General features: G+C 34.2%; 1 protein-coding gene across 4 annotated transcripts; it reads right to left on the reverse strand.

Moving 5' to 3' along the window:
- Positions 1 to 1,035: 1,035 nt before the first annotated feature.
- Positions 1,036 to 11,830, reverse strand: LOC143250429 (akirin-2-like). Of its 4 annotated transcripts, none has more exons than XM_076500905.1 (5): positions 11,714 to 11,830; positions 7,980 to 8,213; positions 4,606 to 4,863; positions 3,704 to 3,809; positions 1,036 to 1,489 (listed from the first exon to the last, which is right to left on the reverse strand). In XM_076500905.1, the coding sequence occupies exons 1-4, from the start codon at positions 11,781 to 11,783 to the stop codon at positions 3,730 to 3,732; spliced, it is 642 nt and encodes a 213-aa protein (XP_076357020.1). In that variant the 5' UTR covers positions 11,784 to 11,830; the 3' UTR covers positions 1,036 to 1,489; positions 3,704 to 3,729. The 4 variants fall into 4 exon arrangements, with proteins under 4 accessions (XP_076357020.1, XP_076357019.1, XP_076357021.1 ...); XM_076500904.1 differs by having other exon boundaries at positions 3,738 to 3,809; positions 11,714 to 11,823; XM_076500906.1 differs by having other exon boundaries at positions 3,738 to 3,809; positions 11,726 to 11,798.
- Positions 11,831 to 25,214: the final 13,384 nt, after the last annotated feature.

Below are 25,214 nucleotides of genomic sequence, written 5' to 3' on the forward strand. Positions count from 1 at the left end.
TTGACGTTCACCATGATGGGTTGCACATGGGGCCTAAGAATCTCGTCGACGGTTGCGTACGGTCTGATCGGAAATCCTACGCAGCCCTGGTATGGTTGAGGCAGTAGACGTCGCAGTAGTGGTCCTATCCCGAAGGTGACGTAACCGGATGTAGCGATCTTGGGTGGGTGTGGTCACACGAGGTCTGCCAGATCGTGGACGGCCACAAGTTGATCCATGTTGTTGGTGACGATTCCATAGCCTTGTGACGGTGCTTGGGTGGACATTCACAGCTCTGGCAACATCTGATCGAGATTCGCCTGCTTCCAAGCAACAAATGGCATTGTTGCGTTGTGCTTCAGTCAGTCTTGGCATAACTGTATTGCGTGTCGGTGGCTTAACACTGAGCTATGGAAACCGAGAACCCGTCACTTTTATAGGGATTTTGCACATGTTGCACTTGCAAAACATGCAGTTCTCTCAAACAAATTTATTGGACACGCATACGTTTTGGCGAAACATCCAATGTTTTCCTCCATTTTCAAAGTGCACAACTTTTATTGTCATTTTGGTCTGACAATCAGTACCTTAACACATGTAACATCACATACTCTGAGCTTGTAATGTTATTACATATATTTCTCTTTAAAATAAAAAATATCCCTTTTGCGTTTCTTTTTTTGAAGAGTATATGTTGTAATGATTCTTTGATAGATTGTTTAAGCAGAGTATTCATGATGAAAGTTTGTAGAATGGACAGCAATTTTTTATCTCCACAACAGGCTGTTGCCATCCATTCTACAAAGATTCATTATGTTGCAGTGATATTTTTAGTGAAAGACAAAAACAACAAATGCAACAGTCGAAGTACTTATGTGTAGTCCTTTTTAATAAATTTTAAACGTGAAGATTAATAACCAAGTTGCACAGATGTGAAAGGTTTCAAAGAAATTCCATCTTTATGACTTAAAACATTCTTTATGCTGCATAAATGGTTCACTTATATTTAAGTATCAGTTATTGAAGTTTATTTTTTATTTAAGAGTTGATACAAGGTAAAAGTATACATTTTTATTGGTAATTTTGTTGAAATACAGACAATAAAATCTGTTTGTTTCACAATAAAGAAGTGGGTTACCGTTCAAGTTTGTTTGTTACAAGCTATGTACACATTTATTACAAGTTTCTCTGAACAGCTAGCTTGAAAACAGGAAGTTGTCTTTAATACCAGTTAACCATGAAATAAATTATGTTTCTTGAGTATATTCATCTCATACATATCTACACAAATATCAACACCTTAAAACTTAGTGTACTAGAAAATACGAAACTTTCCTCTTTGCAAGTCAGAAGTGCATAAAGTACAATTTTTGTATGATTTAATAGAACCCTTGCTTAGCTATCAATACACACAGGTTTCATGAAGTCTTTCTTCATCGCATAATGGCACAAGTCTTCTGTTTGGTCAGTAAACCTTATCACTTACTAACCAGCCATGGTTAAGATAAGTCTGGAAAAAAACAAAGATATCTTATTGAAACGTAGAGCCTGTTACATTATTAAAAGTGAACAGTTGAAACAAAAACAACTCTACAGGTAAAATACACATCAACTAATTATATCAACAATCATCTCATTTCTGCCTATCTGTGTGTACGTACATATCAGATACAAGTGAAAACATTTTAAATTACTTTAAGAGTTACACCATATGAAATTAACACACAGTTGTGAATGATTATATATGTTAAGCTGTTGTTTCTATATTACAACAAATGTTTTTAAAACCATTTAACTTTTTCAGAACAGGTCAGGGTTCAAAGGTCATGTCATCATGTTTGTTGATTTGCATTCAAACATTAATATTGTATATTAGTTAATTTCTTAATTTAAAAGTAAATATTAAAATAAATATATATATATTAGGTTGAGGAATAATTCGTGAGTGTTTTTAAATAATTTCATTCAAGCATTACATGCAAGACTATACAATACTTCAATGCATGAACACATTACACCCAAAACATTTATTATGATACTTTATTTCATGTAATACCTAGGTATATAGTATGCATTGTTTTAAACGAAATTGCACGAAATTAATTGCGAAAAGCAGATGGTGTCGAAAATGCTCAATTTTGTCCACTTGACAGTCCATTTAATGAGCTGAAAATGAAAGCAAAAATTAAAGACATATGAAAATCAAACACACCATCTATTAGAGCAAAAAATTATCTACCAAATGACAAAATATTTTGCGAAAGCATTTCATTTATGAATATTTTTTTAACTTGAAAAAACGCTCACGAATTATTCCTCAACCCAATATATTAGTGAGTCACATGGTATGTTAAGTGTAGCACTGTTTAAAAATTACAATGGCCTTTTAATCCAAGATGTCAGTGGGATAAGTTGTCTTTAACCTGCTCAAATGTTCATATTTTTAAAATCTAAATAAATCTTAGTTACGAAGTGAGGTTAATAAAGTAGTGGGCTTTACGATATCAGATACCCCCCAAAAAAAAAAAAAAATCCTCAATGTGCAACATTTTAAAAGGCTTAGCAACTTGTGTCCAGTTACAACAGAGGTTGTAGCAAGAAGTGATAATTGTTTGATTCTTGTTCTATTGTTCTATATTGTAAGAAACACAATTTCAATTTATTTCTAAATAGTAGTGATACACAATGTATAATAATTGAAATGTGACTGTACATTACAAAATACTAGTCCACTAAAACAGGCAAGACCAAAAGGTCAGTTTTATATTACTGGATACATAACAAAATTAGTGCACATGCACTGCCATCAATCCAAGCTATGTAATGTTAAGTAAGCATGACTTGAAGGTCAATATAATAATAAAGAAAACGTTCATATACAGCATTCGAGGCTTAAGCTATTTAAACTAAACATCTGTGTTACATAATCATTTTAGTACAAGAAACAATTTATATTTCCTAATTTACACATGATGGGTACAAGATTGGTTAAGCAACAAACCCCACACAACGTATAGAAAATAAAGTTTTGGTGAAATAAACATTTGAAATATATTTAGGTTTTAGAGTTTGAAAGATTGGTTTCTAATCATAACATGAAATCACTTTGCACTCAGACTAGTACTCAAATTGATTATTTTTATGAACAAATCTCTACTAAAAGTATTTAATTAAAAATCTGATTTTTTAAAATATACAAAATACTTGTAATCTTTATCAAAAGTCTACCAAATTTTGTGAAGATACACGTTGTATCAAACGTTATAGTACAAATACTTAATGTGTACATGAACTTGTGTTTATTATACCAAGTGCATCAAAACTGTTCTCAGAAGATTTAGCACAACAGAGGTTAACAAACAGAGGAAGGTTAACAACTGGTACAGAGGAAGGTTTACTACACTAGTTTGTCTGTAATGAGTATGAAAGACATGATGGTAAGGTGAAACTATAAATTCTGTAGTCAAGAACAAGGGACCAGCTATGTAACATTAATTACGTATGTGTGGTGTGTTAACAGATTCATTCCATAATGTGGTACAAGACTGTCCCATTCCAAGATCGCTCCATTGTGTTGGTATACAACATTGTCCTGGAATGGAGGATAATCCACATTTGTTAGAACATTTATTTATTATATTCATAAAGAAACTATTTCCTATTACTCTTGCTGGATCTGAAGACTTATAGTAGTCAAATGTACTATAACTAATTCTGACTTAACTGGGAACAGTAGTAGTTAGACCACTGTTACTTACAACTAGGTACTCCACTCTCAAATTTCTTCTGTATCTGATCATAAGTAAACTTCACAAAAGTGTCGTACTGTTCTGGAGGAAGTAGAAGGATATTGAAACATTATCAATAAACTGATGGGAAATTTTCAATACAAAATAAAGCAGCTGTTAAATTGGAAATGAATAATAGTACAATGTATAAAGTATCAATGTTACAATCACCAGTAAACAACGATAACTTACTAAGCTACATTGAAAGCTAGCCCTCAAGATTCAAATATTCATCAAACATTTCCTTAAACTTTTATCCACTTTGTTGTATACACAACTTCTCAACATAACCCCTTCCAAAGGCTAACAATCTGTTATAAAGATAGTACTTTCTTAGCTGAATAGTTCTGCTATTTTTAACAAGTATGAACAATCTTTAATGCTTCAATCAAATCACTTTTTGTTTTCAAGATAAACAACTTGAGATGTTAATCTGTCCTAGTATGGGAACCTTTTCATCCAAGGAACTATTCTGAATGTTTGGAGCCCAAGACTGAATACAGTACTCCAAGTATCGCTCAACCAATAACTTATACAGTGAAGTTACAATTTCAATAAAACATGTATTCAACATTTCTGTACCAGATTTTCACAAACCAAGATCTGAAATCCTTTATGAATACAAACAGTTCTACAAAGCTAGGTAATACAGTTAATTAGTTATAGTCATTTATTACATCATTAATACAATCAAAACAGGTATTTATAAGTATTCACACAATCACAGAGCCATGGGAGAACTGATTAAGGATTCTCTTGATTAACTGAGTAGCTAAATGTTGTAATTATACAACTCTAATCATTTCTTAAATAGGTGTTGACCCTAACCCCTTTTTACCTGCAAGTTTTGTGGTCATGACACGATCATACTGCTCTCTAATGTGATGTTCTCTGTCTGCTAAGAGTCTCTCGCAGATAATACCAACCTGACGGAAGGTAAATAAAGGTTGGTCCTTGTGGTTGGACGTGGAACCATAACTTATGGACATATCGGGGAACTGAGACTCTGACACCTGACTTTCGGAATGTGAAAAATGGAGCTGTTTCCTGTGCTGAAGTTTCTTCATCTCATCTCGAATGTTTGAAACAATTTGTTCTAAACAGGAACATGCCAAACTGTTACATATTGGCTAATTAAGTTAAAACATGCATGTTTTATATTGTGTTAAAGAACATTCTTACTTTACAAACTACATTATCATACAAGTTCTTTTAAAACAAAATCTAACTAAAATTAAACTTGTACAATTGTTATTTATTACTGAAAATACAAGTTTTTAACAATTCATTGCCTTTTAATGTGTTCTTGATTGCCTATGTCCAGAAATTATATGAATTCATGTCAGTAGAAACATTATATAATGAAAGTCAGTTTTATTAAAACAAATGTTGTAATTACTATTTCTCATCATCATTTACAATTAATTAGATTTGTTCTGCCTCATGGTTCTATGGTCAGGGTTTTAATTCTTAGTGCCAGAAAACATGTTTCCCTTTTAGCTAGAGGACTCTTATTCTATTATCATCTAAGTTTTAAATTTCCAACCAGAAATAATACAATTGGTCCAAACTACCTACTGCCACTAGTGAAAAGGCAGGTTTTAACCTTAAATGGTTCCAGTTTGTATTCTTTATTCACGATGCTTTCTGCAACTATTCAAGTTGTAACAAAAGGCAAATTTCAGACTTAAGGTTTTAGTTCACATGATTTACTAATGATGTCTTCTACTTTTTGAATTATAACAAAGAATATATTTTAAGTTTTTATTATTAAATTTCCATAATTTATTGATGTCACAATATTTAATGATAGCATCAATCAGATGTTTACACCAGTTCAACAACAAATGTGGTCCAGGTTTCTAATCAATGAATAGAATATAAAATTGTTATCAATACTATAAGTGTAGCTACCTGTTTGACCACCAGTTATGATTTACTTCAAGTCTCATACTGAATCCTTATATTCACACCTAAGGTGTTTTTGTTTGGATAAAGATTCTCGTCCATACACACCAACAAAAAACAAAGACACTCAATCACAAACCTATTATTTGAAACAGACCAAAACTTTACAGGAACAACCAGATTCTTTGAAATACATAGATATAATTTTCCTCTCTAAAATAATATTAATAGCTTCTTTTATACTAATGCCATGGAATTCAGATTAACAGGTTCTTGTCATCACCCTCATTACAGCCATATCAACCTAACTGCTTAAGTTAACATCACATGGCACTAACCATTTTTATCTTTAATTAGGATAATTTATAAAATTTAACAAACTTGTGCTTAAAAGTTGATGATGAGTAATAGCTGTCCATCCATATAATTTTAAATATTTGACTTAGACACTGCTTTGATCTAATTAAAACTTGTGTATCTGCATGTCCTTTCACCTTACAGTTTTATTACTCTTAAATCAACCATATGTAGTCTAAATGACAATGAAACAACTGTTCACTTTTACTCATATGTGAAGCTGTAGTAAAAATATTAGTCCAATAGCTTACGGCTTTGTGCACAGGCAAAAATTTCTCAAACCTGATTAGTTTTTTGTTGAACAACTTTGCTCAAGTGGTTTATATTTACACCAAATGAAACTCCTAATTATAGGTTAAAAAGATCTAACAGTGTATTAAGTTTGAAAAATAATGTTTCCATACTCATTGTTGGTGGAAAGTAAGAAATTCAATCAGAATTACAGACAGGTATGACTTACAATCTGGTATGTTAAGTAAGAGTTATGTAGGACATGTCTACAGAATATATACAATAATTTGGATTACCACTGACACGGAAGGTGAAAAACTGCTCAAATATCACTCCTGTTAATACAAACAGCGTGTCCCAATGTTCTTTTGGCCACACAACACACTAATGTCTCTTGGAAAGTATGCACTATAATAACACCTTTAACTTGCTTACAACTATATTAGAAAGCCAGTTATATTCAATATTTTAGGGATATTCTATTCTAGTGACAGATGTATATATTTTACTCTAAGATAGATAGATGTAAACTACATGTATTTTATCAAAGTACCCACACTTCTGAAACTTAGATTAATAGAAGGTAAATTTTTTGCTCAAGTTAAAAACCTATCCAATACAAAGTAAGAACTAGAATTATTTTATGTGTAATTACAAACTTGTTAGCAGTCTAACAAAACATAAAACATCAGCTCAAACACTCCTTCAAACACTGCATGTTGTTTAGATCAGCTGTACGGGAAACAGATAATGGGTTTTTGCTGTGGTTTATTGCTTTTCATGCATGGATTACTGATCCAGAGTACAGCAGCGAAACCAAGGTTTACTCGTTCAGCGGGTATAAAGTACAGCAGCGAAATCATAAAAATGAAATAAAATATACAAAAATCTTTTGATATTCACTTATAAATTTGTGGATGTTATCAGATGAAATATGAAAACTCTAAAATGAAATTTATATTTCTAGCATGAAAAACATGTTTCACTCACTCAGCATATTGTTCAGAAAGCCACAAACATTCTGTAGAAATAGTTTACTAAAAATCACTTGCTACATTTTCTGAAGGCACATGAAAAACATTAGTACATTGAGCTCAATATACTGTGGTCAACTAAAGAATTACTCTCATTAGACTTGGATAACTGAAACACTAGTTCAATAAGGTTATGACTGTGGTATCAACTGTCATCTGAAGTCAAGAAATCTGAATTAATCAAAAAATAACAAAATCATAATGGAAATATTTCAATAACTTAGATGGAGTAACTTACAACAATAATAATGGGAAAATAATTTTAATTAAATTATTTTCATGGCACAATGATGGTTAGAAATGGGTGAACAAAAGAATATCTTAGCCAATTAAACCATAGACTCAATAACCGATTTCACTATTATTATACAAAACTTTAATAAGTGGAATAATTGAAATTACTTGAACTGATTAGTTATTGTTGTGACATTAAACAATTTTATCATGCTATGTTAATCCATTACCAATCAATCAATCCCCCAGTTCTTAACAAGACACAATGTTGTATTTGATTGTGTTTTAAAGTCTCAATGTTGAAACCATATCAGTATCTTGGTTTAAAACTTACAACATATCTGTAGTTAACACTTTTACTATCATACGTCAATGAAAGCATTTAATCATGTACAATTTAACCACAGTTATGATGTAGGATTTAGGCCTAATCTTCCTGTAGAATTACCTGAAGAAAGAGTTGGAGTTGCCTCTTCAAATGGTGACAACTGTGTTTCACCAAACGTTGCTGTTTTTGGTAGAGCTGTTGAACTTGTTAATGGTATACACCTTCTTCTCTTAGGAGCTTTGCTATTTCTCGGACTTAAGATCGGATCCCACTCGTACGGCCTCTTCAAGGTAACACACGCCATAATAATTTGAAATTCAGAAGTGTGGAAACTACCCAAACAGTGTATGGAACCTTATAATGGAAAAAATTAACACTGAGCAACTAATCAAATGCTGTAATGGTTAATATCAACTCAACAATAGACAACTATGTACTTATAGAAAACCTCAAACTGAACCTAGCCATCAGTATAGACAATTAAATAGTTTTCTCACATTTCTACTTAAAAAGATTAGAACAAATTTTGTCAGGTATTTTCAGCCATAATCCCAATAGTACTTCATGAAGTTTAACAAGCTTAAGAAACTAGTTTATTAAATACAAATTCCAATTCATCCATAATATTTTACTGAAAACAGGTTTGACTGTAAGCAGCTAACCTTTAAAGCCAACATAGAAAAATGTGAAAATATTAAACAATCAATTCATAGACTAACATGTCTATTCTAAATAACATGACACCATACTTAGAGAAAAATTGAAATGTTACAAAGTTACAGAAAACAAATTTATCATTTGGTTTATAGGACATAATGTCAGGTATATTTGGAAGGAACTTTTAGTTTCTGATTCCATGATGTGCTATTTATATATCACTATATTTATAATAATGAAATGTTTAATACATAATAAAAGAAGACAGTACTCAATTGGCCCTGTGCATCAGTTATCATATCACCATTAGATCTCTCATTCTTATAATTACTGAAGAACTCCCAACAACTGTGCTAAATCACAACCACACATATCCAACAATGATCTTCATGACATAAGGACAACAAAGAACCTGTCATTCCATCCTAAAATTAAAGAAATAAAAAAAATCCAGCCCTTATCATTCAATGTCTATCAAATCTTTTCATTAACCCACTTAAATTTATTGTGTGTACAATATCTCAAGACAACCCTTTCCAAAGATCAGCTATCCTGGTAGAAGAAGAAAACTGTCTTAACTGAAGCTCTTAACCTGCCAAAGTTTGTATGTATCCTCTAGTCCATCAGATACAAAAATAATTACACAATAAATTTCCTTAGCAACCTGAAATCCTCTCCAAGTCTTTTTTATGAGAAAAAACTTCAGAGAGAGATCTTAACCTGGCTTTATATGATGACAGTTCACTCCTAGTAACCTCTTCCAACAGCACAATAAATAATGCTGCTTGCATGACCTAACCTATACGCTAGCAATAGTGTGACTATCTCATAACAAGACTAATCAATGGTTCAAGTATGAATTGTAATGATCACAAGAGTAACTCATTCTGTAGCAATTTACTATCAATGGCCCTGTAAGTATTTGGGGTTTTCAGCTAGTATAGTAATTCCTCAAAATGCTCAGAATATATCAGTATCATTTGGTAAACTTGTACAAATCCCAGGTAGCAACAAACACACACGTGGATAAAACTAGACAGAGTAAACCACCCTGGAACACGTGTCAAAATTGTTCGGTTACGATGACATTTATCATACAGTAGAGTTTTATCTAGCATCAACAAGGTACTCAATTTTCCTACTGAAATAGAAGGTAGTCTCAAGTAATCCATAGTATTTAATTATGAACAAATACAAAGTTCCCAACAGAGGTGGATAGCTATATTTTGATATGTATACATTTAGAAAAAAAAAACATTTTGTTAAAAATGAAGGCCTATATGAAGCTTGCTCATCAACCATGGAATGTTATTATTATAGCAATCCATAACTTTGTCAGAATACAGGAATCATACTTATACAATAATATAATCAACCACTGATGATGAATATAGCAAAAGCTCACATATTCTGGAATCCCACATTATATAGTAATAATACACACAACCAGTAAATAGTGTAGAATTGTAAGACACTCAGAAAAAATAATTTTTTCCACAATTTTCCAGGTAATTCAATACCTAACAAGATGTAATATCTATAAATTACAGTACACTTTGGTTTAATTCTTAGACTAGTCTACAATATTCACCAATACATGACTATTTTACTGAGAATGAAAATACACATATTGTATTGACATATAAATAATACATAATAATGTTAGAATTGGCTATTTTTCTTTTATGAAACTGGTGAAAGTACAATAAGTTTTATACAATGAAACATTACAATAGTTAAAGATATCTAAAGGGCAGAACTAGACTTAATAGTTCAAGGTGTAATTAAAAGTCTTAATAAAAGAAAAATGACTGTACTGTTTCACAGTGAGAAGTATTATATGAAACTTGAGTACATTCTGTATAGTGTATGTAACAATGATGGGAAAGAAATAACTTTCATGTTCATGTCCTGTTTTACAGTTCTCCTTTGGACTTGTGTTTATTGTATGAATAATATAGATTATTGAGCCACAATTGTATGGTACTATTAACTGTCAAGTTATTCAAATTTATTAGGTTAATAGATAGTAGCATAAATCAGTGATAAAGTTAAACTTCAACAATAAGGATCTGTTAAACTTAGATAGTCTGGAAAAATAAAAACAATGAAGTCTGGGTTGTAGAAAGTGCACAAACTACATGATGAAATATATTAATATTAATTTAGAGAAAAAATATATATACACATTTATGGTTATTGATGTTTGGCTGGTGTTGTACTAAGACCTCTACCATATAAAATTAAATATTCTGTACTTAATTTTAAATGTTATAAAAATTATAGTGCTAACATACTGTTTCAGTAAACCCAACTAACATTAACTTTAAGCTTTCAAAACTCTATTAATAATAATAATTATTTGTAAAGCTTCACAATCTCATTTTTCATAGATGCAATTTAGATTAATACTAAATAACGTTTGTCGTTAAATACAAATAATATTCTGTCTTTGTTGCATTTGAGTATTGAAAGTGAATAAATAACTCGCCACGAGCCCAAAATAACCTTAGATACTTTCAATAAAACACATAACACTGTTTTTTTTAAAGCTTCTTAAATTTTTGGACAAGTACTGAAGCAGTCCGTAATTATAGTTTCACAAAATCTTAAAACAAGTAAATACACTCCCAGTAAGAAGAGTTGCTTCCTAAGCCTAACGTAACAAGCCATTCAAATCTAATTTATTTTTATTTCTTAAATTTTGGTTTTAAAATAAACGAAAAATTTATTCGTAACTGTTGCCTTAAACATAAATAAAAAATTTATAAAAATTTGAAATAAAATAAATAAAAAGTACACAAATTTTACCAGCGTATTTTCAGACTATCAACGAACAACGTCCAAACACGCTTAAGACTACAGTTTAGATTGCATACCATACTTAACGCTCTCAGTTAGAATAAGCATAAACGAACAGCGCACGCGCTCATCGTTTTCATAAGTTATAGATGACAGTAATAAAATTTGTAATACATACACATAAATAAAACTTAACTGCTACAAACTATCTGATTTCATTGTTTAAATTATAATTAAACTATTTGATCAACCATAAATACTAATTTTAAATTTGATGTTTTATCTGTCTAACATAAACAATAAGCCATTTATTTTACTGCTTATATTACATTACTTTTTTTTCCTGACTGATATATAGTTAATAATACAAAGAAAATGACGCCCGTTAAACTCACCAAATATCTTACCCTTTCTGTCACAGGATCGTAAAACTATGTAATAGGATATATGCTTTCTGCCCACCATGTGTATCTGAACTCCAAATTATACTGTTATAAGTCAGTAAACTTACTGTTGGTCCACAGGATAGAATATCCATATCCTGTCATGCAGTTTTAAGCTAAAAGAACCAAACTGTAATCATAATGCGAATATTTATGATATGGTTTGTCGTCAAATAATCATTAAATATCGATAAAAACTAAGAAATGATGATGCAATTTATTTTAATTATCATAAACTTTTATGGCATTCCCCGTTCCTAGTTAGTCGTATATACAGGGTCATTCTAACGTCTTGTGCAGTTTTTAATTTTCATAACTTCAGTTCTATACATGATAAAATTTCGCGCAAAGCTACGCGAGGGATATCTACGCTAGCCGTCCCTAATTTAGCAATGTAAGACAAGAGGGAAGATAGCTAGCTAATCATCACCACCCACCGCCAACTCTTGGGCCACTCTTTTACAAACGAATACTGGGATTAACCGTACCATTATAACGCCCTAGCGGCTGAAAGGGCGAGCATGTTTGGTGCGACGAGAATTCGAACCTGTGACCCTCAGACTACGAGTCGAACGCCTTAACCCACCTGGCCATGTCGGGCCAAAGAGCACTGAGAAGTGTGATGCATTTATTTTATCATGATCTAGCAATAAATTGGTTGTTATTTTTATTTTATTAATTTGTTCATTATTTTGTTTGCAGAAATAGAATTGACCCACGGTATCAACAGAAAAGAAAGTGTACTGTGTCCCGTTGTTAGCCGATGTAAAATCTGTCATCGCGGTCCAAAGAAGATTTAGAACCAATTATAATAAAGATGCACCACATAGGAATTCCATAACTAACTGGATAAATATGTTCAAATAAATAGGTTCTCTCAATGATAAGTCACGATCTGGAAGGCCAAGTGTAAGTGAGGAAAATGTAGTAGTTATAGAACAAACCTTTATTTAAAGTCCACGGAAATCAGTAAAGCGGGGATCTTTGGAGCTGGGTATTCCAGACTCAACAGTGCGCAAAATTCTCAGAACAAAACTTCACATGAAAGCTTACAAAATTCAAGTCCGCCAAATGTTGCTAGAAGACGATTATCACGCACGACTGACTTTCTGTCATCAATTTAATGAAAAATTTATCAGTAATGCCTCATTTTTGGACCATTTAATGTTTTCTGACGAAGTAACATTTCACATTAGTAGTAAAGTCAACAGACATAACTGCCGCATATGGGACACTGAAAAGCCACATGAATTTGAGAAACACAAGAAAGATTTATCCTAAGATCAATGTCTGGTGTCCATTAGGAAAAGACCGCATGATTGATCCATTTTTTTTTGAAGGACTGGTTGTTAATGGTGAGCGTTATTTACAAATGCTGCAAAATTACTTTATTCCTGAACTTACATGATTAGAACTGAAATCAAGTAGTTTCACAAGATGGTGCACCTTGTCACTTTGTTTTCAGAGTTGTCAGTTTCTAAATAAAATTTTTCCTAACAGATGGATTGATTGGAAGAGATTGACCACACCCCTGGCCATCACGATCACCAGATTTGAGCCAATTGGATTTCATTTTATGAGGACATGTAAAAACTAGTGTTTATTCAAGAAAACTTCCCTCTTTAGATGACCTTCGGACTAAAACAACCGATGTGATTCGGGATATTACAAACATTCAACTGCAAAACGTATTTGTAGAACTTCGGAATCGCATCACGGTTTGTATACGTAATGATGATGATGGACATGCTGAAAATTAAACTCTCAAGAATAGATGTATGTAAAAATGTAATAAGCTTTTCATTAATCCTTTTTGCAGGTTAATTTTACCATGTATAGAACTGAGGTTATGAAAATTTAAAACTGCACAAAGACTTTATTGTGACCCTGTATTTATATCAACCGCATTATTTACTAAGGTATTGATAGTTCTGTTATATTAATATGTGGTTATCTTGTTTTTATCGAGTGCTACGTGTAATAACACAGATAAGAAATGAGAGGTAAGGACAGTGGGGTATTATGGTATGGGCTAGAGGGAAGTTATTTCTAGGAAACATGGTCTTAATGGGGTCTGTTGATAATTTTATTCTATGTAAAATTACGTGAGGTGCAGAGCCCACAAAATTATTAACCCCTTGGTCCACACAACCTGAAATCCGCCACTGGTTAAGGAACAAAAGAGCAATAGCACAATAGTAAAGATAATTTGTGTTAATACCTTTGAGTATCTGCATGGTCAGGTGATTAGATTCACAATCTGAGGGACGCGTATTCCCACCTCCCACCTTATAAAGTTATGTTCAAAGAGCAATAGCACAATAGTAAAGATAATTTGTGTTAATACCTTTGAGTATCTGCATGGCCAGGTGATTAGATTCACAATTTGAGGGACGCGTATTCCCACCTCCCACGTTATGTTCAATACCACTATTTATTAGTAAAAGAGAAGTGCACGAGTAGATGGAGAGTAGTGACCACTAGCTGTCTTTCTTGTGGTCTTTCACTGTTAAATTAGAGGTAACTAGGGCAGATAATTCTCGTTTAGCTTTTCTCAAAACATAAAGCTAATCCACATAATTTTACTTTAGTGTTCCACTTATTGTTGTAAGGATGGAGGAAACAAAGCGAAAATAAGCGCGGTTTTATTTATTTTTTGTAATGTAAATAACACCAATTTAATTTTTTGTGACTCTGTTATTCATGTCTATTGGTGGGTCAGCGTTAAGTGTTGCTTTGTTTGTTCGTTATTATGCACAACGCCATACAAACGCCATTTGTGCTCCACCAATCACAGATAACTAAATCCAGTACTTAGCATTATAAGCCTACGCATTTATAACAATAAAATCCAAAGTTTGATTCCACGGTGGACAAAAGGTGTATAATTCAATGTGTAGCTTTACAATTATTATACATAAAATCCTAGGTAGGTTAAAGTAAATGAAGATATATATGTAAGGTTTCAGACTCATCAAATAAATAAACAACTTTTCAAAGTTAGCCCTACTTTGTTGTCCGAAGAAATGGCTAAATCAGAACTTGGAATGCTTGACACACTTTGTTAACATATTCAGACATATTGATACCCAAAGTGGTACAGAGTTTCGTTGTGTTGGGAATAGCCTTGCGTATGATTATCCCTCCATGTTGTTTTTAACATATATAATGTGTCACTATTTTAGGTAAACAATATTCAGGTATACTGATGTCTAACAAACGTATAACCATAAACCAATACTTGCAGGCGAATGCGACATGCAATCCCAACATTACCAATCTTTAGAAATTATTAAAAATACAGAAACATAAAAAATTGTCTATATTACTTTTTGAAACTATAAAAACGTATAACTAGACTAAATCATTTTTCTTGAAATGATTGGTTTACATTTAAATAAGATAGGAGCTGGCTTGTCTGTTACGGCTATTAACTCAGGGAAATTTTAAACAAAGATTAGACAATGGTGAGAGCCAGGAAAAACTAAAAACAAAAAGAATAAGAGGCGCGGTTTGTTTAGTTTATTTTGAAATTTGCGCAAAGCTGCACGAGGGCTATCTGCGCTACCCGTCCCAAATTTAGCAGTCTAAGACTATAGGGAAGGCAGCTAGCTAGTCATCACCACCCACCACCAACTCTTGGGTTACTCCTTTACCAACGAATAGTGAGATTTACCGTCACATTATAACGCCCCCCCCGGCTGAAATGGTGAGCAGGTTTGGTGCAACGGGGATTCAAACCCGCAACCCTTAGATTATGAATGAATAAGAGACAGAAAAAGTTTAGTATAGGTAATAAGTACAGAGCTTCCGTGGTGCAGTCGAAGTAGTTAAAGAGATAGCGTAAATCGTAACACACACATATTTACTGCAATCAAGAAGGAAAATGGCGTAAATACAAAACCTGATGCACCTGACACATTGAAGTATTTATTTGTCTTGTTTTGAATTTCGTGCAAAGCTACACGAGGGCTATCTGCACTAGCCGTCCCTAATTTAGCAGCGTAAGAATATAGGGAAGGCATCTAGTCATCACCACCTAACGCCAACTCTTGGATTACTCTTTTACAAACGAATAGTGGGATTGACCGTAACATTATAACGCCCCCCGCGGCTGAAAAGGGCGAGTATGTTTGGAGTTATGGAGATTAGAATCCGCAACCCTCAGATTATGAGTCGAGTGCCCTAACCACCTGGCCATGTGGTGCCCCACATTGAGTAAAAAGCTGGATTTGCCCATTTTGATTCTTTTTAATCGAGTTAGAGCACACAAAAAACATAATTTTGTGGGTTTTGGTCAATTACTGGTAATATGTTAACAAATTTATATGAGATTTTGTACAAAATTAGTTTTCTAAAGGTCTCACACATCGATAAACAAAAATGGCGGACTTGTCCATGTTTAATCATTTTTAATAGTCAAGATGCCACAAGCTTAATTTTAACATTTATTCTGGCATTTTCGAATAATTTACATGGAATTTGATACAATGTTATCTTTTTACGTGTTTCTCACACATACATGGAAAAATGTGAAATATGACACTTTTAGGGAGATCAAAAATTGAATAATTCCATTAGTTTAAGGGTTTTGGTCAAATAATTTGTCTTGTTTCAACCAGTTTACACGGAATTTGTTACAAAGTTGATATTCTTTCCAGGTGCAAAACCGAGATATATAAACAATTTAATTTTTTTATGTTTTTGTCCCCAGTGTTTCAGCAAGGGAAGCACAACTTGGGGTTTTCGTGATCTGATGACGTGTATATCAATCAACTTAAATGAGATTTGGCACAAAGATACATTTTTTGTAGGTCCAAAGCAGTGATATAGACAGATTTTTATTTTTCTGTGTTTTTTACGATTTCTCTGCTGTCAAAATTTGTCTTGTTGAGATTGCGTGGCAAAGATATATTACATTAATGAATAATGGCCACCCACGTTAATGTCGTAATTTTATGGCTGAAGGGAGACACGTGTATTTATGATGACGGTAGTATTGTCTATTTTCAATTTAGCACGAGATTACATGATGGACTATCTGTGCTCTAACTGGTTTATAGTGATGTACATCCGCAGACATATAGCTGTGCCACTGGGGAAGGTCCAACATGGCCAAGTGGTTAAGGCACTCGACTCGTAATCCGAGGGTCACAAATTCGAATCCTCGTCACATCAAACATGCTCACCCTTTCAGCCGTGGGGGGAATTCTAATGTGACGGTCAATCATATTATTCGTTGGTAAAAGAGTAACTCAAGAGCTGGCGGTGGGTGGTGATTACTAGCTGTCTTCCTTGTAGCCCTACACTGTTAATTTAAGGACGGTTTGCGAACATAGCCATCGTGTAGCTTTGCGCGAAATTCAAACAAACAAAAATCAACCGGAGATCGACAGTAATACCAAATCTAATCGATATATATATATTAATATATATCACGCTTGAGTTCTCAAAAGAGAAGGAATTATAAAAGCCAAAATGAGTTTGTCCAGATGTAATAGTTCGATTAGCGCCTGCCTGTTACGATCTCAGTGACCGGGGTGATAGAGGGCCGTGAGGGAGGGGGTGCCGCAAAATTCTATAAGTGTAGTGAGTGATAGATAATCTAGTCTGGAGCCAAGTGTGTAAAATTCTATAAGTGTAGTGAGTGATAGATAAACTAGTCTGGAGCCAAGTGTGTAAAATTCTATAAGTGTAGTGAGTAATAGATAATCTAGTCTGGAGACAAGTGTGTAAAATTCTATAAGTGTAGTGAGTGATAGATAAACTAGTCTGGAGCCAAGTGTGTAAAATTCTATAAGTGTAGTGAGTAATAGATAATCTAGTCTGGAGACAAGTGTGTAAAATTCTATAAGTGTAGTGAGTGATAGATAATCTAGTCTGGAGACAAGTGTGTAAAATTCTATAAGTGTAGTGAGTGATAGATAATCTAGTCTGGAGACAAGTGTAGTGTAAAACTCTATAAGTGTAGTGAGTGAGTGATAGATAATCTATGGAGCCATAATCTAGTCTGATAGAGCCAAGTGTGTAAAATTCTATAAGTGTAGTGAGTGATAGATAATCTAGTCTGGAGCCAAGTGTGTAAAATTCTATAAGTGTAGTGAGTGATAGATAATCTAGTCTGGAGCCAAGTGTGTAAAATTCTATAAGTGCAGTGAGTGATAGATAATCTAGTCTGGAGCCAAGTGTGTAAAATTCTATAAGTGTAGTGAGTGATAGATAATCTAGTCTGAAGAGTAAAACAGTGATAGATAATCTAGTCTGGAGCCAAGTGTGTAAAATTCTATAAGTGTAGTGAGTGATAGATAAACTAGTCTGGAGCCAAGTGTGTAAAATTCTATAAGTGTAGTGAGTGATAGATAATCTAGTCTGGAGCCAAGTGTGTAAAATTCTATAAGTGTAGTGAGTGATACATAATCTAGTCTGGAGCCAAGTGTGTAAAATTCTATAAGTGTAGTGAGTGATAGATAATCTAGTCTGGAGCCAAGTGTGTAAAATTCTATAAGTGTAGTGAGTGATAGATAATCTAGTGTGGAGCCAAGTGTGTAAAATTCTATAAGTGCAGTGAGTGATAGATAATCTAGTCTGGAGCCAAGTGTGTAAAATTCTATAAGTGTAGTGAGTGATAGATAATCTAGTCTGGAGCCAAGTGTGTAAAATTCTATAAGTGTAGTGAGTGATAGATAATCTAGTCTGGAACCAAGTGTGTAAAATTCTATAAGTGTAGTGAGTGATAGATAATCTAGTCTGGAACCAAGTGTGTAAAATTCTATAAGTGTAGTGAGTGATAGATAATCTAGTCTGGAACCAAGTGTGTAAAATTCTATAAGTGTAGTGAGTGATAGATAATCTAGTCTGGAGCCAAGTGTGTAAAATTCTATAAGTGTAGTGAGTGATAGATAATCTAGTGTGGAGCCAAGTGTGTAAAATTCTATAAGTGCAGTGAGTGATAGATAATCTAGTCTGAAGCCAAGTGTGTAAAATTCTATTAGTGCAGTGAGTGATAGATAATCTAGTCTGGAGCCAAGTGTGTAAAATTCTATAAGTGTAGTGAGTGATAGATAATCTAGTCTGGAGCCAAGTGTGTACAATTCTATAAATGTAGTGAGTGATAGATAACCTAGTCTGGAGCCAAGTGTGTACAATTCTGTAAGTGTAGTGAGTGATAGATAATCTAGTCTGGAGCCAAGTGTGTAAAATTCTATAAGTGTAGTGAGTGATAGATAATCTAGTCTGGAGCCAAGTGTGTAAAATTCTGTAAGTGTAGTGAGTGATAGATAATCTAGTCTGGAGCCAAGTGTGTAAAATTCTATAAGTGTAGTGAGTGATAGATAATCTAGTCTGGAGCCAAGTGTGTAAAATTCTATAAATGTAGTGAGTAATAGATAATCTAGTCTGGAGCCAAGTGTATAAAATGTGAAAATAAAAACATCGGTTATTTTTAAAGTTATATCGTTTTTGAATTAAGCGTTCTTCTGTTAAATCACCAACATTTTAAATAAAAACAAACTTCTTTAAATTATTAATTCAACAAATATTTTACAGGTTTTATTGTTTATACACGTTTTGTCATATGTTTAGTACATCGACTAACAACAGTATTAGGTTACACTTCAGATGCGGATTAACTTGACACAAAAACTATTATTGAATCATAATGTTTACCAAAGTGCAGTGGCTTCACTGTATATTATAAAATGCTACTATAAATAATTTTATCAAGAATATAATTATTCTATGAATACGGCACGCTTCAAGAGAAATCTTAATTTTGATTGGTTCACAAAGGAATTTGTTTGGCGTTTATTTGGCTGTCTGCGCTCAAAAGACGTTTGAGTCCACTTATTTTCTGCCTCTGTTAGTCCAGCTGGGTTCCTTAGTTGATCAGTCCACTTAGCTATATGGTGTTAGATTCGGGTATAATTAAAGTGACCAGGTTCACACCGAGTTTGAACGTTTACAACTGAAAATTAAATATATTGTACGAGGACAAGACAAATCTCATGTGCAGTCTGGTATTCATTTTGACAATGTGGGACATTATCGCGTTCTTTAAAATTTCTGGGGAAGAGCAGAAAAAGCAGCTCGAAAACGGGACAGTCCTGCCGAAATCGGAACATACCAGGAATACTATGTGTGGAGGAAGCTAGGACACCTGTCATATCAGGCGTATTACGGGTGGGGGTCGGGACATCTGGTCATACTAGATATACTATAGGTCGGTACATCTGATCATACCAGGTATACAATGTGTTTAGGAAGTCAGGACACCTGTCATATCAGGCGTAGTACGGGTGGGGGTCGGGACATCTGGTCATACTAGGTATACTATAGATCGGTACATATGATCATACCAGGAATACTATGTGCGGAGGAAGTCAGGACACTTGTCATATCAGGCGTATTACGGGTGGGGGTCGGGACATCTGGTCATACTAGGTATACTATAGGTCGGTACATCTGATCATACTAGGTATAGTATAGGTCGGTACATCTGATCATACTAGACGTACTATGGGTGGAGGAAGTCAGGACACCTCTCATATCAGGCGTATTACGGGTGGGGGTCGGGACATCTGGTCATACTAGGTATACTATAGGTCGGTACATCTGATCATACCAGGAATACTATGTGTGGAGGAAGTCAGGACACCTGTCATATCAGGCGTATTACGGGTGGGGGTCGGGACATCTGGTCATACTAGGTATAGTATAGGTCGGTACATCTGATCATACTAGAAGTACTATGGGTGGAGGAAGTCAGGACACCTGTCATATCAGGCGTATTACGGGTGGGGGTCGGGACATCTGGTCATACTAGGTATACTATAGATCGGTACATATGATCATACCAGGAATACTATGTGCGGAGGAAGTCAGGACACCTGTCATATCAGGCGTATTACGGGTGGGGGCCGGGACATGTGGTCATACTAGGTATACTATAGATCGGTACATCTGATCATACTAGACGTACTATGGGTGGAGGAAGTCAGGACACCTCTCATATCAGGCGTATTACGGGTGGGGGTCGGGACATCTGGTCATACTAGGTATACTATAGGTCGGTAGATCTGATCATACCAGGAATACTATGTGTGGAGGAAGTCAGGACACCTGTCATATCAGGCGTATTACGGGTGGGGGTCGGGACATCTGGTCATACCAGGTATAGTATAGGTCGGTACATCTGATCATACTAGACGTACTATGGGTGGAGGAAGTCAGGACACCTCTCATATCAGGCGTATTACGGGTGGGGGTCGGGACATCTGGTCATACTAGGTATACTATAGGTCGGTACATCTGATCATACCAGGAATACTAGGTCAGGACACCTGTCATATCAGGCGTATCGGGTGGGGTCGGGACATCTGGTCATACTAGGTATAGTATAGGTCGGTACATCTGATCATACTAGACGTACTATGGGTGGAGGAAGTCAGGACACCTGTCATATCAGGCGTATTACGGGTGGGGGTCGGGACATCTGGTCATACTAGGTATACTATAGGTCGGTACATTTGATCATACCAGGAATACTATGTGTGGAGGAAGTCAGGACACCTGTCATATCAGGCGTATTACGGGTGAAGGTCGGGACATCTGGTCATACTAGGTATACTATAGGTCGGTACATCTGATCATACTAGGTATAGTATAGGTCGGTACTTCTGATCATACTAGACGTACTATGGGTGGAGGTCGGGACATCTGGTCATACTATAGGTCGGTACATCTGTCATACTAGGAATACTATGTGGGGAGGAAGTCAGGACACCTGTCATATCAGGCGTATTACGGGTGGGGGTCGGGACATCTGGTAATACTAGGTATACTATAGGTCGGTAAATCTGATCATACTAGACGTACTATGGGTGGAGGAAGTCAGGACACCTGTCATATCAGGCGTATTACGGGTGGGGGTCGGGACATCTGGTATACTATAGGTCGGTACATCTGATCATACTAGACGTACTATGGGTGGAAGTTAGTACATCTGTCATACTAGGAATACTATAGGTGGAGGTCGGGACATCTGATCATACTAGACGTACTATGATCATAGTACGGTGGAGGTTAGTACATCTGTCATACTAGGAATACTATAGGTGATCATACTAACCGTACGAGATAGTTGTGAAGTGGAGATGTTTTATTTTAAGGTAGAGATTGAATCAGTCAGTGCTCTCGCGATTACTTTATACAAATAAGTTGACTTGATTTACCGTTAGTTAACGTCTTTTGTAACGTAAGACTACTTGATTTACTGTCAGGTAACGTCTTTTGTAACGTAAGACTACTTGATTTACTGTCAGGTAACGTCTTTTGTAACGTAAGACTACTTGACTTACCGTTAGTTAACGTCTTTTGTAACGTAAGACTACTTGATTTACTGTCAGGTAACGTCTTTTGTAACGTAAGACTACTTGACTTACCGTTAGTTAACGTCTTTTGTAACGTAAGACTACTTGATTTACCGTTAGTTAACGTCTTTTGTAACGTAAGACTACTTGATTTACTGTTAGTTAACGTCTTTTGTAACGTAAGACTACTTGATTTACCGTTAGTTAACGTCTTTTGTAACGTAAGACTACTTGATTTACTGTTAGTTAACGTCTTTTGTAACGTAAGACTACTTGATTTACCGTTAGTTAACGTAAGACTACTTGATTTATCGTTAATTAACGTAAGACTACGGCAGTGTACGAGAGTTCAAGCTTGTTGTAAAAGGACAAAATAAAGTAATTTGTTATTGTGGTTGTTGTTGTTTTGAATTAAGCACAAAGCTACACAATGGGCTATCTGTGCTCTGCCCACCACGGTTATCGAAACCCGGATTTTAGCGTTGTAAGTCCACAGACATACCGCTGAGCCACTGGGGGGCTTGTTATTGGAGGTGGACTGGATGTTGTAATTTGTTGTTGTTACTTGAACTGGACGTTGTAATTTGTCATTGTTAGTTGGACTGGACGTTGTAATTTGTTGTTGTTACTTGTAATGGATGTTGTAATTTGTTGTTGTTACTTGGATTGGACTTTGTAATTTGTTATTGTTAGTTGGACTGGACGTTGTAATTTGTTGTTGTTACTTGTAATGAATGTTGTAATTTGTTGTTGTTACTTGTAATGGGTGTTGTAATTTGTCATTGTTAGTTGGACTAACATAACTTCTTAGTTCAAGTACACGCGTTTTGATGCTCAGTTATAACTTCTTAGTTCAAGTACACACGTTTTTATGCTCAGTTATAACTTCTTAGTTCAAGTACACACGTTTTTATGCTCAGTTATAACTTCTTAGTTCAAGTACACACGTTTTTATGCTCAGTTATAACAACAACTGAATCAACTTTGTTTTTCACACAGAAGATTTAGTGAAGACAACAAATTCATATCACGGTCGAAGTTTCTGGTCGATCCAGCAATTAACAATGGATTTGTATAACACTCGTGCAAAAATTAATATTACCTGAAAATACCAAACTTTTTGTTTTGCTTATTACATTAAAAATTCAAGTTTTTGCCAAATTGTCTATATTATATTTTTCTAGTATTAACATGTTTTTAAGGAATGCTGACGAATGTCACTTGCTTATAAATTTATATCTTATGTCAATCATATCTTTAATTATACCTTATGTCTGTGTGTGTGTTGGTGTGTTTTCTCTTAGCAAAGCCACATTAGGTTATCTACATTAGGGGAATTGTAACGTTGTAAATCCGTAGACTTATGGCTGTACTAGTGGGGGTATATATACTTATGTCAATCATATATATAATTATATCTTATGGCAATGATATCTTTAAGTATACATCATGTGGATCATATCTTTAACTATACCTTATACCAATCATATGTTCAATTATACTTTAGGTCATCTATGTCTTTAATTATACCTTAAATCAATCATGTCTTCAAGTATACCTAATGTCAGTCATATCTTTAATTAACCTTATGTCAATCAAATCTTTAATTATATCTTACGTAAATCATATCTTTAATTAACATTATGGTAATCATATTTTTAATTATACTTTATGTCAATCAGATCTATAATTACACTTTATGTCAGTAACATATTTAATTATACCTTATGTGAATTATATTTTTAGCTATACCTTATGTCAATCACATCTTCAATAATACATCATGTTAATCATACCTTTAATTGTATTATACCACGTGTCTATCATATCTTTAGATATATCTTATATCAGCTATATCTTTAATTATGCCTTATACACTTCAGACTTCTCCATGTGACAATAAAATGTACTATGTCTACTGGTATTTAAAGGAAATTTACTAAGAGTATCCGCCGCCGTCCCTTTTCTTAAAGTTCTTGCATGCAGCGGCATCCTACATGTCAATGGACTGACTGCCACTCCTATAACTCATTCACATTAAAGGGAATATTTTGTGGCCTTGAACAAATTCAAAATTGACTGATCCAGCTCCAGAATTCACAGGTTGCTATATACAAGCGCATTATACATGTTTATCCAACAATATACATGTGTATCCAACGCTCTGTATATTATTGGTGTAAACATCAAACATTTTCGACTGTGTTTATACATTAACCGATATTTTTTTATGCTTTCATGTTTTGTAGCAATCAAGCGACATCTGACGTACGTAAATAAAGCTAGACACGCCTTTAGGTTAGTAATTTCTATTTCTGGAGTAACTAAACTCATAAACTCCGACCAGATGAATAAGTCACGAAAAAACACAAACCTTCTTCATCACTGTCTACTTAATGAGGGTATTGCATGTCTAAAAATATGAAATCTAAATTACTTTTTGATTATTAAAAGATATAGAATATTAAAAAATATATTGAACAACTTCTGGGTGTGATAGATACCTTAGTGAAATTTGCCAGATGTCGGCATGTCCAATCATTTGTCACCTATGTAGATCAAGAATATTTTATTTCATATCAAATGGCTAAGCATGGCTACGCGATGTATGAAAGTCGCAGGTTCGAATCTCTGTCACACTAAAACTTTCAACCTTTCAGCCATGGGGACGTTATGATATGACAGTCAATCTCACTATCTGTTGGTTAAAAGAGTGGCCCAAGAGTAAGGGGTGAAGAGTAGTGACCAGCTTCTTATTACACTGATTACTGAACTCAAAATTACTAGGGCAGATAATCATTGTTTAGATTTTCACGAAATTCAAAACAAAGGAACTTTTATATAATCAAGAACAATAGATACAGGGGAAACAGTGAAACAAAACCCGTGACTCTATTGTGAGAATAGAAGGTTTTAACTGTGTGATAACTCCCCATGACTCTATCGTAAGAACAGATGGTTTTAACTGTTAAACCAAACTTATGAAAACACTGTCAAAAACATGGGTACAAGCCAAACTTATGAAACGCTGTGAAAATATGGTTATAAATCAAACTTATGAAAACACTGTCAAAAACATGGGTACA

The sequence above is a fragment of the Tachypleus tridentatus genome, chromosome 5, assembly GCF_004210375.1.
Source record: "Tachypleus tridentatus isolate NWPU-2018 chromosome 5, ASM421037v1, whole genome shotgun sequence".
In the NCBI taxonomy this organism is placed as follows: Eukaryota; Metazoa; Arthropoda; class Merostomata; order Xiphosura; family Limulidae; genus Tachypleus; species Tachypleus tridentatus.